Consider the following 14431-nt stretch of genomic DNA (forward strand, 5'->3'; position numbering starts at 1 on the left):
TATGGGGCAGTTCTACTCTGTCCTATAGGGTCGCTATGAGTCGGCACGGACTTGACGGCAACGAGTTTTGTATATCACAGGTGAGGAGCGTGCTTTGTAGTTCAGTCAAGTATACGAGACTACATGGGCACACTAGCCCAAAAGCAAAGATGAGAAGGCAGAAACGGTCAGGAAAACTTGTCGGATGGAAACAGGGAACCTGGGGTGGAGAACGGAAGAGTGTTGACACATTGCTGCGTTGGCAACCAATGTCACAAAACAATTTGTGTATTAACTGTTTAATGAGAAACTGATTTGCTCTGTGAACTTTCACCGAAAGCACAATAAAATTAAAAAACCTTAAAAACGAAACAAACCTATTGCCACCGAGTGGATTCCGACTCCTAATGACCCTCTAGGACAGAGTAGAACTGCCTCAGGGTTTCCGAGGAGCGGCTTGGTGGATTCCAACCGCTGACCTTTCGATTAGCAGCCATAGCTCTTAACCACTGCACCACCAGGCCTCCAACATGTGCATATATGCGCAAAATCAAAACACACAACCCCTGGTAACTTTTTTTTTACCTACATCAGCGATTCTCAGCCAGCAGCGATTTTGCCCAACCAGGAGACGTTTGGCAAAGTCTGGAGAGGTTTGTGGTCGCCACAGCAGGGGTGTGTCATGGCATCTCGTGGGTGGGAAGCACCCCACAGTGCATAGGGCCGCCCCCACAACAAAGAATGATCTGGCCCAAAACGTCAGTAATGCCAGGAATGAGAAATCCTGGCTTCTATAAAATAAAAGCTTTTGCTGTGTTCTCCCTCCCCTGCCCCCGGCCCTTCTCATTTGCACCTAACTTGAATAAATTCACCATCAGGCTTTTTCTGAGGGAATGCAATGTTCTTGAAGTCACCAGGTATTTGAAATACAGATCCAAATCAAAGACAGACTTAGAGAAGACAAAAAATAGTCAACTAATTAATAGTGAGTATGGGCGAACATTATTAAAACACTTAAAGAACAGATGGGATTTAGTTTTATTGGCAAAAGATTCAAAATCTTTCCTTAATGTGAATGATTATTCCCTGTATTCTTAAGATAGCCCGCCGCCGTTGTGTCTCTCAAAGGCCATAAATTAATTCACGGTATTTGAACATCCATTCACAGCTTTTAAAAACATATCCTTATTTACCAAATGTTCACCTGCAGCTGTTTGCCCCGGCTGCTGCCATATTGTGGATGGGACGTGCTGTCTCGAACGTTTCCCTGTATTGTGAGGGGAGCGGAAAGAACACCCTTACACTTCATTGAAACTGACTTCTTGTGGTCAGCCAGCATTTCACACCCAGCGGAAGAAATCTGAATGCTTTCTTCAGGCATTTGTTAACTTGACATGACATCCTTTATAATTTTTTATTTGCTCTTGATCAAAACCCTAAGTGCCGATTTTTTTGCTGTAAGTTTTTGGTTTTCCTCCCACTAATAACAGAAAGGAACATATTTCTATATTTAAGAGAAAAAGTGGCTCACTGTTCAGTGTGGCTCACTGTAAGTTATCGGTGTTGCTTCTGCCTGATTGACTGTTTTCCTAATTGTTTTTGTTTGCTTGTTTTTAGAGAAGCTTCCGATAATCTTGCAGTGCAAAATCTGAAGGGGTCCTTTTCTAATGCTTCAGGTATAATTACTAATTATCATCCGGACATAATGATTCCTGTTTGTTCCTTGTGTATGTATGTTTGCTCTCAGCACTTACAACTGTGGCTAACTCCTTGTTACATCAGAAATATGTTTTTAAAGTAACAGTAATTTACCCAATAAATTGTCGTAAACAGAATTTATCCTTATGCTTTGAAACCCACATCCAAGAAAATGATAAAATGACGGGGCGTTAGGCACCTCTTCGGATCTAGCTCTCTCTTCCTGTCTTATTTTTACAAATGGTTTAATCTTCCTTTGACTCACTTTATTGTATAAATTAAAGGCAGATAATATTTCTAGAAATTTTCCCAATACAAAGGATAGAAGAAAAGTATTTCGAAATTCCTTGCAGAAAGATACTAGATACATTGTTTTCATGAAAACAATGAGAACAGGGGTGATAATTAATGCCTTTCATTCTTCACATCTGTCAACCTTTCTGAAAAAGAAGTTTCCCAATTGAGTCCAGGAGAAGACATATTTGACTTTTAAAACTAACAGAATTGGGTCTTGGAGGTTCATTTCTGTTAGCATTGATTTTGTGCTGCCATCAGATTTCAAATGCTTTGAGGAATTTTTTAAAAATACTAGAGTTTAAGAGACACTGAGTTTGATTTTCAGTTCATGAGGTTTTGGTGACTGATCCTGCCTTCCTCTACCTTTGTCGCCCTACCCCCCACCCCGCCTGAGGACAGAGGCTGGTGATCTTGACAGAAGCACCAAAACTCCTGGGTGTTGGGGTTCAGGGCTCCTCCGTGGTCAAGGGCAGGTAGTTGCAGAGATAGAGAACAAGACCCAGATGTAATCTGGCCCTTGGAATGGCGACAGGATGGGTTCTGTCTAATAAACTCCACTGCCCCTCTGTGGTGTGTTATGGAAAATGAGACCAGGAAAGGCCATAACGATAATCTAGAAACTGTCTCTGTTTCAGGTTTGTTTGAGATCCACGGAGCAACAGTCATTCCCAATGTGAGCGTGGTCGCGCCAGAGAAGCTGTCAGCCAGCACCAGGAGGCGGTATGAAACTCAGGTACACAGGCCAGGGCTGCTGCAGCTTTCTGTGTGGGCCCCAGAGGAGACAGGAGACAGGGACAGAAGGTAAACACACAGTGTCCTGTATTTTCCTTCCCACTTCCCTAACTCGGTGGCTTCTGAAGATGTCATCAACACAAAGCATCTGTCTGGTGCCAAGATTCTGCCCCATCCAGCTTACAAAGAGGTATCGATGTGCACTGTGGGCAGCTGGAAGCAGCTGTTTGTTAGAATGTATTGAAGCTACACAAAAACTTCCTAATCTGCCTCTAATGGCAGATTGGCGTTTGTTTTTGTTTTAAGTAACAAAGCAGAAGAGAGCCACCACAGAGGCTTGAGGCAAGTTTCTCATTTCACACGTCGTGAGTTTCTGCCACAATGCCTGACGCTGTACTGAGTGTTGGGTGAAATACAAGATATAGGACATGGCCCCCGTCTTCGAGGAGCGGATGACCTGAGAAGGGTCTGCATTATATAATCAGGGAACAGCAGAAGAAAGGAATAGAATGCTGAATTAAATACATTGAATGTTGGAGTGTGCTGTGAAGACTGACGTGCATATTCACGTGGGCGGAAGGAAGGTGCTCCCTGGAGGATTTAGATGGGTGGCGAGGAAAAGTGGGGGTACTCCGCGTGGGGGAGAGGCGGGAAGGTGGTACAGACACCAGTGAGCACAGTCAGGATGCCGGCCAGTCATCTGGGAAGACGGTGAGTGTCAGAGAGCAGACGTTATCTAGAAATTCAGTCAGACTGAAACACAAAAGGTTAGGTTCCTCATTTTTGTGAGCTCTCCTCGCTGTTTCTAAGCATGTTGAGTGGAAACCCATTTCTCGTGTCTTCCTTCAGCTTTCATCACCTGTTTCAGTTCTGTGTTCTCCTTTGCTGTCACCTTCCCCTTTTCTAAATGTAGCTTGATACTGAACTCTTCCTGCTCCTGAGTATGCTGTTTCAGTGCGCCGAGCCTTTATTAGGTATCATTGCAAAATTATAAAGAAGTACGCAACAAGAAGATCATTAAGCACATGATCGATAGGTTATAATATCTTCTTTTCCCTGAGATCACAGTGGGCTAGACACCCATCTTTCTGAGGCAGATTCAGAGCACATCTTTAGATAATATTTAGAATCTCTTCCAGGCGCTGGCTCGCCACCCTGTGATTGTTTCCTGGAATGGAAATAAGATGGCAGGAAAGCTGGCTTGGTTCGGCGTGTTGTTCTGAACTCCGTTTTCTTCTTGTTAGGTACAGACTCGACTCCAGACCGCCCTCGCCAGCTTACATCAGAAGAGCAGCGAGATTGAGATTTTGGCTGTAAGTCGCCTCCTTTGGCATTTTGAGGACGGCGCCTCTCTGTGCCGTAGTTTCCTCAGAGGTCAGGGCCTGGTGCTGAGTGTCGGCCGTACGTGGGTGCAGGCCTTGCTGTCACTAATGTGACCCACCTGCAGCCCAAACCCGTAAAGACCTGGGAAAAGGTGAAGGGTTTTGTTTGGTTTTGCTTCTCCTACTTTGTGCCCCTGAAAGATGGTGGGGCAGGGGGATAAAAACAAAATCACCGTTTTTCAAAATGTTTCCCACCTTTGCTCACTAAGCCTACACGGAGTTAGTTCACAGACAGTGTCAGACCTCTGGGGCACAGTATGTGGTGGTGGAGAGAACAGCATCCACTGCTTGGCGCTTCACCAGAGCTGAGCCTCACGGCACTGCAGTCTATAGCACAGTAGCTTCCCAGACTCCTTGCCGGCCCTGTTCATACTGCTCCATCCAAAGGACACTATAGTCACAAGGCAGTATGTGCTACGTGCCTACAGCTCCCTGATGGATGATGTGCACTTCTGTGTATTGACAGGTGGATCTACCCAAAGACACCATCCTACAGTTTTTATCATTGGAGGTAAGCAAGATAGACCCTTCTGCACTGTGCCCTATAAAATCCCAAAGCTTTGCTGCTCATTTGCCGAAAGAGAACTGAAAAGGGCATTAGATTTTCTTAGTGATATTATTTTTCTGGCAGTTCCAGGAATTTAGTAACATTGTTCCTTTTATGTAACATGTTAGGGGCTGTGGAGTCGGTTCCCAGTCATAGCGACCCTATGTACAGCCGAATGAAACACTGCCCAGTCCTGCGCCATCCTTACAATCACTGCATCCACTGTGTCAGTCCATCTCATTGAGCGTCTTCCTTTTTTTCGCTGACCCTCTACTTAGCGTAATGTCCTTCTCCAGGGACTGGTCTCTCCGGATAACATGTCCAAAGTACATGAGATGAAGTCTTGCCACCCTTGCTTCTAAAGAGCATTCTGGCTTCTTATATAGCATATAGATTACTAAATCATCTGTGGGAAGGAATCATACTTTTCTCCTATCTTTTTAATTTTAGAGGTACATTATCTTATTTAACAAATGCATAGTGCTTTTAGTATGTATCAGACCCTGAAAGGCCCTGTTCTAAGCATTTTACAAATATTAATTCATTAAATCATAACAGCCCCCCTGCAGATAGGTGCTGTTAATATTCCCAATTTACAGACAAGACAATGGAAGCAAAGAGATTAAATATTTTGCACAAAATTATCAGCTAGTAACAGAACCAGGATTCAAACCCGGGCCGACTAGTGGAATCTGTGTCCTTAGCCATTATATGCTACCTCTCAAATAAACATTCATGCCAGCTAGGGAAGCTCATTTGTGGCATCAGAACTATATAGAAGATCCTTTTGTAAAACTTAAAATTAATTTAGGTCCTAATGAGAACTTTTAAAATTTTTAATTAATAGTTCCATGCGCTATTGAGAATAATTATAGTGACAGCTCAATTTTTGCAGTATGTCCTATTAAATAATTTTTTGTCTACCCACTGTTTAGTCCCAGATTAAATTAAATGAAAAATTAACTTTGCCCCAGAACATAATACATTTTCTGTTGCTGTCCTGCAAATAAGCATACAGCATTATACGGGCAATTTACTGATTTATGATCCATTCAAATGAGTACACTGGTGGTGGTAACCCCATTTTACACAGATTAAAGAACAGGCAGCAATAACTGGTCTGAAGTCACGTAGCACACCAGGGCTGCGGCCTTGTTGATCAGGCTCTACCCACGTTGGCTTGTTTGAAAGAAAATCGATGCTTCAAAGGAAGAACCACAAGATGCAGTCTCCCCACAGTTCCACCAGCTCCCTAAAACTGACTCCTTCTGACATACTTGAAGTGGGGGAAGGCGTTGGCATTTCATTAACTCGTTGCCATCGAGTCGATTCCGACTCATAGTGACCCTACAGGGCAGGAGAACTGCCCCACAGGGCTTCCAAGGAGCGGCTCATTAGTGACCCAGAAAAAGGAAGCTGATAAACCCTAGTGTCCTGCTGTTAAGTCTTCTTTTTTCCTAGTGGGATGCTGATGAACAGGCATTTAACACAACTGTGAAGCAGCTGTTGTCACACCTGCCAAAGCAAAGATACCTCAAATTAGTCTGTGATGAAATCTATAACATCAAAGTAGAAAAAAAGTAAGTGATCACTTCGGCGTAAGTTTCACAGGGGTTAGAACTCAGGGAGGGGTTTTAGAATAACATGTGTCTTGCTGTCTCGTTGAGGGTTCATGGCTGATGTTAGAACAACAGCTGGGCAAGCTAAGTCTTGTCAATCACATAGTTGCGATCTCATCCGTGACAAAACACGGTGGCCCCGGGGGTAGCTATCTCCATTATAAATAAGGTCACCCAGGTAATTACTTCTAAAAATGTTTAAATGAAAGAAAATCGCTGTAACTACTTTGCTTTATGCCCTCGTGTCAAAATGGCGGTTGTTCACGTGATCGCCCACTTACAAGGCAGCGGTGGAGCCTGTGGGTGAATAGTAATCTCCCTGGGTTGGGCCTTACCCTGCAGACCCTGGCCAGTCACAGCTTCGGTAAAACTTACATAAGTTTCCAGTGACTCGCCTTCCATCTTGTTTCTGCTTAAAGTTCCTACAGTTGTCTTCTAAAATAGTTTAATTAACTGTTCTTCACCGTTAGGAGTATGTCTGGCTCTCTCCTCCTAATCCCCTTCTTCCTTTTGCAGGGTGTCTGTGCTATTCCTGTATAGCTACAAAGATGACTACTACAGAATCCTGTTTTAGTTGTAAGAAACTGTCATGTCATTGTTCCAACAGACAAGGATTTATTCTATGGAATGTTGTACATTCACTGTAATTTTGAAGTAACTTTAAATTCTAAGCAGCTGTCCTGCAAAGTTGAGCTTTGTCAGTTTTTCATGTGTAATATAAATGTCTTTTTGAGTATAATAAATGCTTTCATAGATCTGCTGCTTTTTCATCGTCAATCTATTAGCATTAGAAGAAGTTTTTAGAGTTGGAACACAACAGTCTTGTTCTTCCTACAGCCCTACATCATTATTAGGCATGTGAAAATGTCCAAACTAAAGGGCATAAAGAAACCAAAGCTCATCATTACCTAAGAGTCTTTATTCTTTTGATGATTTTTTAATGTTTCGCCTAAGACAAGGAGCCCTGGTGGCGCAACAGTTAAGCACTCACCTGCTAACCAAAAGGTTGGTGGTTTGAACCCACCAAGTGGCTCCACAGGATGAAGACCTGGCAATCTGCTCCCATAAAGATTACAGCCTAGAAAACCCAATGGGGCAAGTCTACTGTCACATGGGGCCATGAGTCAAAAATCAAGTCGATGGCACCTAACAAACAACAAATCCTAAGGCGGTTCAGCAAAGCTTCCCTTTGGCTATGGGGACTCACTCAAACTTGCTCAAGGAACTATGAGGATGAAATTATACAAACCATGAGATTACACAACATTTTATAAAATTGTTAGCTTTCAATTCCAACAAGCTAGAATATAAGGCTAAAGCCTATTCATTAATCGTATCATTCCAGAATTAGTAGTTATTGCTAGAAACTATTAAAATGGGGTGGGGACAGGAATAAATAAGAGACAACCGTGCTGATAAATAGGTTTAATGATACATTGCTCTTCACACAGATGGCTACAGAGACTTTAAACTACAATCCAGGAATGTACAACATGCAACAGAGACCCATGAGCCAGAGGTCTACATTAAACTGGCTTTTTACCACAGTTACTCTGTGAACACTGCAGCCCTTCTGCCCCTCCTCCCTCCAAAATGACTCTCAATCTCATACAAAATAGCCGTTATGGGGGCGCCAGAAGGCTAGCTTTGTGGCCAACAGTAAAAAATCAAAGGAAAAACAGCAATTCAGTGGTTAGTTGGTGAAAGCTGAAGTGTGGTGCCCTTCACTGTGCTGCTTTGCTCTTCTTACTCTTGCTCTTTTTGTCCCTCTTCTTCAGTCCATCCATGTTAGCTCTGAGCAGGTTTGAATAAGCCTGAAAAATAGAGCGTGATCTTAGTGGGAAGAGTGGCAAATCGGTGGAGTAGCTGCCTCATTTCCATAAGGAATTTGTTGTTGCTATAGTTGTTAGTTGCCTTTGAGTTAACTCTGATTCATGGCGACCCATGTACAACAAAACAAAATGCTACCTGATCCTGTGCCATCTTCACGATTGGTGGTATGCTCAAGTCCACTGTTAAGACGAATGTGTATTTTGAGTGCCCTCCAACATAGGGGGCTCATCTTGCAGTGCCATACTGGACAGTGTTCTCTTGTGATCCATAGGGTTTTCACTAATTTTCAGAAGTATATCACCAGGCCTTTCTTCCTAGTCTGTCTTAGTCTGGAAGTTCCACTGAAACCTGTCCACCACGGGTGACCCTGCTAGTATTTGAAATACTGGTGGCATAGTTTCTAGCATCATAGCAACACACAAGCCACCACAGTATGACAGACTGCCAGACGAGTGGTGAATAGTGAATTTTGGGTAGCCACAATCAGAAAGCCTACCTAATAAAGAACATGTTACCACGGGACACTTGCATTTTAAGGAAAATGGTGTGAGAGGAAATCACTCTTTCACATTACAGCAGCTTCTGCAACACTCCTCAGAGAGCTGCACATTTTCAACTTTTTTTTTAAGCAAAAGGGGTAAAAAAAACTACAACTTTTTATTCAAGTATACTATAGGGAAAATATACCAGAACCCTAAAGCAATAAAATCTAGCTAAAAACTGGAAAGGAAGATAGTATCAGTGCTGAAAGTAGAAACCAGGGCCTGGCAACTTCCGACTTGGTATAAAACTTACCAAAAACTTACCAAGAAAGAGCAGTAAACCCAAAAACCAGTCTTCACCAGGGCTTCAAACAGGTTTGTTCCAGTCTGAACCCCTGCTGAGAATTTGCATTTCTAACAGGTTCCCAAGAAGTTATACGTAAGAATCACCTGACAATCTTGTTGAAATGTAGGTTGATTCAGTATATCTAGGGTGGAAATTTCCAATTCTCAGCAGGGACCTTGTTAGAAATGCAAATTCTCAGCAGGGGTTTGAAGCAGATGAAATGGTTCGAAGCCCTGCTCTTAACCCAGTGGTCAGTATTATACCTACTCTTGCCTGAGAAGGGGGACATAGGGAACGCCAGAAACTCACCATCTGAAACTTATTCACTTCTTTAGAGCTCACCTGGAAAAGGAGGAAAACAGAAGTCACCGATTACCCATACAGGAATCCTCTGTCCCACCTCAGCTAATACCTCAAAACCCTCAGGAAGACAACCTCCTCATTAAAATACGTCTTCCCAGCTTCAGGGGTCATATACACTGAAGACTATTTTTCTACTCCACTTTCCTCCACCTAAGAACAAGCAAAGTAGCTCTGGGCCTTTTTCCACACAAGATGGCAAGGAGGCAGAAGGAGACGCCTAAAGAAACCACGCGTCTCACCCCTGCTGGAATCCCGTGTATGTCTGGCACTAAATTTCTCCCTGGGTTCTGAGTGATGTCAAAGGACTTCTCAGCATTTTCTGTCAAGATACATTTAAATTAGCCCCTCCCCATCTTATTTAAACCTGCCTGCCATTAATACAGGTCTATTTAAGCACAACGCAAGTTTCCACAAGAAGAGAAATTCTACCTCTGAAGAAGATTCGTTAGGTTTTTGTATCTCATGATACCCAGCTTAATTGTTTAAAATCACATAAGCTTGCTTTACTATAAAAGTCTTCTCAATTTGTAAAGGGAGACTCATCAACTAATTATGGTCTACGTTCTCATGAATGTCTTCTACTAATGTGATTAGAGGGCATTCTGATTCTGCCCCAGCAGAATAAAGTACAGTCATACATCACTAACATCCACAAATATGTTCTGTCAAATAGGACGTTAGGCAGTTTGGACGTTGTGCGAACACCGTATTGTACACGGGCAGTCCCCAGCCCCACCCACTGTTCTGCCTGCCTGAGGAGCAAGAGCAGCCAGAACCCTGAAGCCCTGGCCGCCACCTGCCACCAGACAAAGCCGGAGAACTCCATCCACTGGCTACAGGAGGCCGGCCTTGCCGGGTGGGCAGCCAGATCAGGACTTTGTGCACGTCCAGGTGGGGGGTGGGGCCTGCAGAGAGGTGACCTCGGGGACCTGTCGGGAAGCAGGTGTGGGGCACCAGAAGTGTGGCCGGCAGTGGCAGCCCTGGCGGCCGCACCCTGTTGGTACAGCTGCCACCACCACCCAGAGCCAGGAGCCCACGAGCGCCCTGGGCCCGGCTGGCACCCCACCAGTGCCCTCGGAAGGAGCTGAGACGGGCGCTGCCCTCCACCAGGAGGGAATGGCTGCAGGGCTACTGCGCGGGTGAATGAAACCAGGAGGAGGAGGCACTGCGGTAATTGGGACGCACCTTGGAGCCCTGTTACTCGTTCACTCTGCGCGTTTGGGGTCTTTAAAACCATTAGGTGGAAATAATAAAATAAAAGCTGCTTTCCCTTTTTAAAAAAAAACCCTTATGGGACCACAGACATATATGTGGTTGGACACTGCCTGAACGGACATTATGCAGCCCGTGACTGTACTCACCTGGAATCCAGGGAGTCTCTCTCGGCCATGTTCAACCTCTATCTTGAAAGGGAAGACTAGGGCTCCATATACGAAATGTGTATGCTCTCAGGTACCAAGTTTAACACAAAGCTACGTGTTTCCTATGTGAACCACTAAGATCCAGGAATAATCAGCTCAAAAGCGTCACTTGGTCCCAAGAAACTGCTCATGGAAGGCCCAGCACAGGACAGGGATTGGGAACTGAATATGCCAACGGCTCCTAACAGGGCTACTATGAGTAAGGAGTAATACGCTACTTTTATTTCCACAAAAATTTTAGCAAAACGAACAGGTGCTTGATCTCTACCTTCTTCATTTTAATTTTGCTGTTGAGATTTCCACTACTAACGTAGTAAAGGAAGGTCCTGGTTCCATAAAAGCTTGAGAACTACATACTTAGTAAAAAACCAAACCAAACCTGTCACCATAAATCGATTCTACCCCATGGCAACCCCATATGTGCTCCATAGGGTTTTCAAGGCTGTGACCTTTCCAAAGCATATTGCCAGGCCTTTCTTACGAGGGGCCTCTGGGTGGGTTCGACTTGCCAACCTTCAGGTTAATAGTCTAGTGCTTAAACCATCTGAGGCACCCAGGGACTCCACACACTTACCAGCCCTGATTTAAAATAAGAAAAAAGAAAAAAAGCCTAGTTCAGACAGGCCCTATCCCAAAATTAAGTTCACGTCTTTAAACTCCAAAATCGTAGTGTTAAGAATCCAGCTTACCACAGTGCTGATCTTCTTCTTCCCATCAGTAGCTCTTAACAGACACTTGTTATCAGAAGGCTCAAAGCTGTCCACAGTACCTTTCCTTGGAATGGGTTTAGTTCGACCATCATCTGTATTAAAAATACACCCTAGTGAACACAGTCACCGACGGTGACAGGCAGGCAAATACCAAGGGAGTCGGGACGGGATATGAAAAGGGTATCGAATCCACCCCGACTGCGCTAGTTCTGTTAACCACCTCATCCGCCATCACCGACGGTCTGGTCAAACCTGGAGAACTCCATACGACTTTCACGACAGAAACACTGTTAACGTCAAAGCAGATTAAACCTCGCTCATGGAGGGCTGTGGGATCCCTGACCCAAACAACAATCTGACATGCCAGGCGCCCACGGCGACCGCGACCGACGGCTAAGTGCTGGGGGTCCCACCAGCCACAGCCCTGGACGTGCCCAGCACAGGAGGGAGGACGGTAGGGGAAGGCCGGCACGTCGCTGGGCTCCCAGGGCGCCCTCCCCCAGCTCCCTGCCGGCCCCCCGAGACGCCGGCTGCTTACACTTCTTCAGGGTGATGAACACGCTGCCCGACAACCGGCACTTCTGGAAGAGCCTGGTCAGCTCCGTCAGGAACTGGAACACAACAAGCCCGGCCCGGTCAGGCGGCCCCAAATCCCAGCCACGCCACACCCCGGGCCCTCCCGCAGGAGCCAGAGGCCCCGAGCTACGCCCCGACCCGCATCAGTCCCTCGGCCGACCAGATCCGACTACCTGCTCGCTCTCCAGGAGCACCATCCCGGCGCTAGGGGCTCCGCTCTGTCAGCATAAACCCCGAAGCGCTGGAGCCGGAAGTCCCGCCCAGGCGGGGCCGGACTTCCGCTAGTAACTTGCAATTCTCTTCCACCAATCCCTGCCTCCGCTCTCTCCTCTCCCGACCCGCCCCGCGCCTGCGCTCTGGGGCGCCCCCTCCTGTCCAGAGGGAGGAACGACCGGGAGGGCTCTTGGGCTGAGTGAGAGAGCGCGCCAAGAAAGGATTGATAGAAACATACAGCTGTGTACATGCATCTATATGCTGGGCAACTTACCTAGTAGTTCAGTGGCTCAGTTGCCTCATCGTTAAAGTGAGGACAATAATAGGATCTACAGTGTGATTGTGAAAATTAAATGACTTCATATATATAACACTCTGAACAGTGTCTGGCACGTAGAAACTGCTCTATAAACATTAGCTATTGTTGTTGTGTGATTATTGTTGTTTTTATTAGTATTGCCGTCGTTATAATAAATTCCAATAAAGGTCTTTTTTTTTATTTTATTGTACTTTTAGTGAAAGTTTACAATTCAAGTTAGTGTCTCATACAAAAATTTATACGTACATTGTTACGTGACCCTAACTGTTCTCCCTATACTGTGACAGCACACTCCTCCTTTCCACCCTGATTCCCCGTGTCCATTCAACCAGCTCCTAACCCTCTCTGCTTTCTCATCTCACCTCTGGACAGAAGCTGCCCGTTTAGTCTCGTGTGTCTACTTGAGCTAAGAAGCACACTCTTCACGAGTATCAGTTTATGTCCCACAGTCCAGTCCAATCTTCGTCTGAAGAGTTGGCCGCGCAAATAGTTTTGGTTCTGGGTTGACAGTCCGGGGGCCATGCTTTCTGGGGTTCTTCCAGTCTCGGTCAGACTATTAAGTCTGGTCTTTTTACTAGAATTTGAGATCCGCACCCCACTTTTCTCCTGCTCCATCAGGGACTCTCTGTTGTGTTTCCTGTCAGGGCGGTCATTGGTGGTAGCCAGGCACCATCTAGTTCTGATGAAGGTCTTCTGAGATCTCTTCACTCTGGGTTCTCCGAATATGGAGGGAGAAAGCTGAGTGCCTTTGCGCCGAGGCTTGCTGGCGGAGTGAAGTGCCTCTGGGCACTTATTAAACCAAACCAAACCCGTTGCCCATGAGTCAATTCCGACTTATAGCAACCCTACAGGACAGAGTAGAACTACCCCATAGAGTTTCCAAGGAGTGACTGGTAGATTTGAACTGTCAACCTTTTGGTTAGCAGCCATAGCACTTAACTACTATGACACCAGCATTATTATTGGCAGAACTAAAAGAGCGTTGTAACACCTGCAAGTAGGGCAGAGGCTGAGGGTCAGAGAGGCATGCCTGCAAGCATGGCTGAGAAGAGGCTGTCCTGATGGAAGAACTGCATCCTGAGCATTCCTGAGCCTGAATTGTAACCTGTTACTTCCCTAATAAACCCTATAATCATGAGTATTGTCTGTGAGTTCTGTGTGGCCATTGCACTGAATTGTCGAACCCAGCAGAGAAGTGAAGAGCCCCATGGGAGGAAAGGTTGGTGTCAGAACTGGTAAAGACAGCAGAGAGAGGAGGCATGTCTGACCTCTGCCTCATAGGAATCAGCCTTGGGCTGTTGATCTTGCTTTTCCTTCTCCCTTGTGAAGAGAAGGGAGGTCAAACTCTGCCCCTACACCATTCTTACACTGGTAGAGGGTCTTGCCTTGATGTTGATGGCTGCTGAGTTATCAGGGTGGTGGTTGCTGAAGGTTGGGGTGGCTGTGGCAATTTCTTAAAATAAGACAATGAAGTTTGCCACATCGATTGACTCTTCCTTTCATGAAAGATTTCTCTGTAGCATGCGATGCTGTTTGATAGCATTTTACCCTCAGTAGAACGTCTTTCAAAATTGGAGTCATGGGGAACATCTAGCTCAATTGGCATAACACAGTTTATAAAGGCTGTGTTCTACATTCTACCTTGGTGAGTAGTGTCTGGGGTCTTAAAAGCCTGTGAGCAACCATCTAAGATACTCCACCAGTCTCATCCCTTCCGGAGGAAGGGAGTGTGAAGAGAACAGGATACAAGGAAAAGATTAGTCCGAAGGACTAATGGTCCACAGCTACCAAGGTCTCCACCAGACTGAGTCCAGTACAGCTAGATGGTGCCCGGATACCACCAGGATCACAACAGAGGGTTCTGGACAGAGCTGGAGAACGATGTAGAACAAAATTCTAACTCACAAAAAAAAA

The 14431-nt window shown here is 45.4% G+C and overlaps 2 protein-coding genes across 6 annotated transcripts in view; one reads left to right on the forward strand and one right to left on the reverse strand.

The window, feature by feature from the left end:
* EIF2AK4 (eukaryotic translation initiation factor 2 alpha kinase 4) overlaps positions 1–7305 on the forward strand; it is a 117253-nt gene extending 109948 nt beyond the window's left edge. For all 5 annotated transcript variants that reach the window (XM_004380617.2, XM_023735121.1, XM_023735122.1 and 2 more), the window contains 6 exons: positions 1597–1655; positions 2610–2707; positions 3951–4019; positions 4555–4599; positions 6097–6215; positions 6771–7305. In XM_004380617.2, coding sequence (XP_004380674.1) covers positions 1597–1655; positions 2610–2707; positions 3951–4019; positions 4555–4599; positions 6097–6215; positions 6771–6828 — 448 coding nt within the window. In that variant the 3' untranslated portion in view covers positions 6829–7305. The remainder of the gene's footprint in view (positions 1–1596; positions 1656–2609; positions 2708–3950; positions 4020–4554; positions 4600–6096; positions 6216–6770) is intronic.
* Positions 7306–7664: 359 nt separating this feature from the next.
* Positions 7665–12251, reverse strand: SRP14 (signal recognition particle 14). Its single transcript, XM_004380618.2, has 5 exons — positions 12159–12251; positions 11948–12020; positions 11389–11501; positions 9225–9257; positions 7665–8068 (listed from the first exon to the last, which is right to left on the reverse strand). The coding sequence occupies exons 1-5, from the start codon at positions 12180–12182 to the stop codon at positions 7979–7981; spliced, it is 333 nt and encodes a 110-aa protein (XP_004380675.1). The 5' UTR covers positions 12183–12251; the 3' UTR covers positions 7665–7978.
* Between the last annotated feature and the right edge of the window lie 2180 nt (positions 12252–14431).

This window comes from Trichechus manatus, unplaced genomic scaffold (assembly GCF_000243295.1).
Source record: "Trichechus manatus latirostris isolate Lorelei unplaced genomic scaffold, TriManLat1.0 scaffold00076, whole genome shotgun sequence".
Classification (NCBI taxonomy): domain Eukaryota; kingdom Metazoa; phylum Chordata; class Mammalia; order Sirenia; family Trichechidae; genus Trichechus; species Trichechus manatus.

Coding starts and splice junctions, on each gene's coding strand:
- SRP14 (XM_004380618.2), bottom strand. CDS start 12,182: ATGGTGCTCCTGGAGAGCGAGCAG. Junction 12,021..12,158: donor TGCTCCTGGAGAGCGAGCAG/GTAGTCGGATCT, acceptor GTTGTGTTCCAG/TTCCTGACGGAGCTGACCAG. Junction 11,502..11,947: donor GTTCATCACCCTGAAGAAGT/GTAAGCAGCCGG, acceptor TTTTTAATACAG/ATGATGGTCGAACTAAACCC.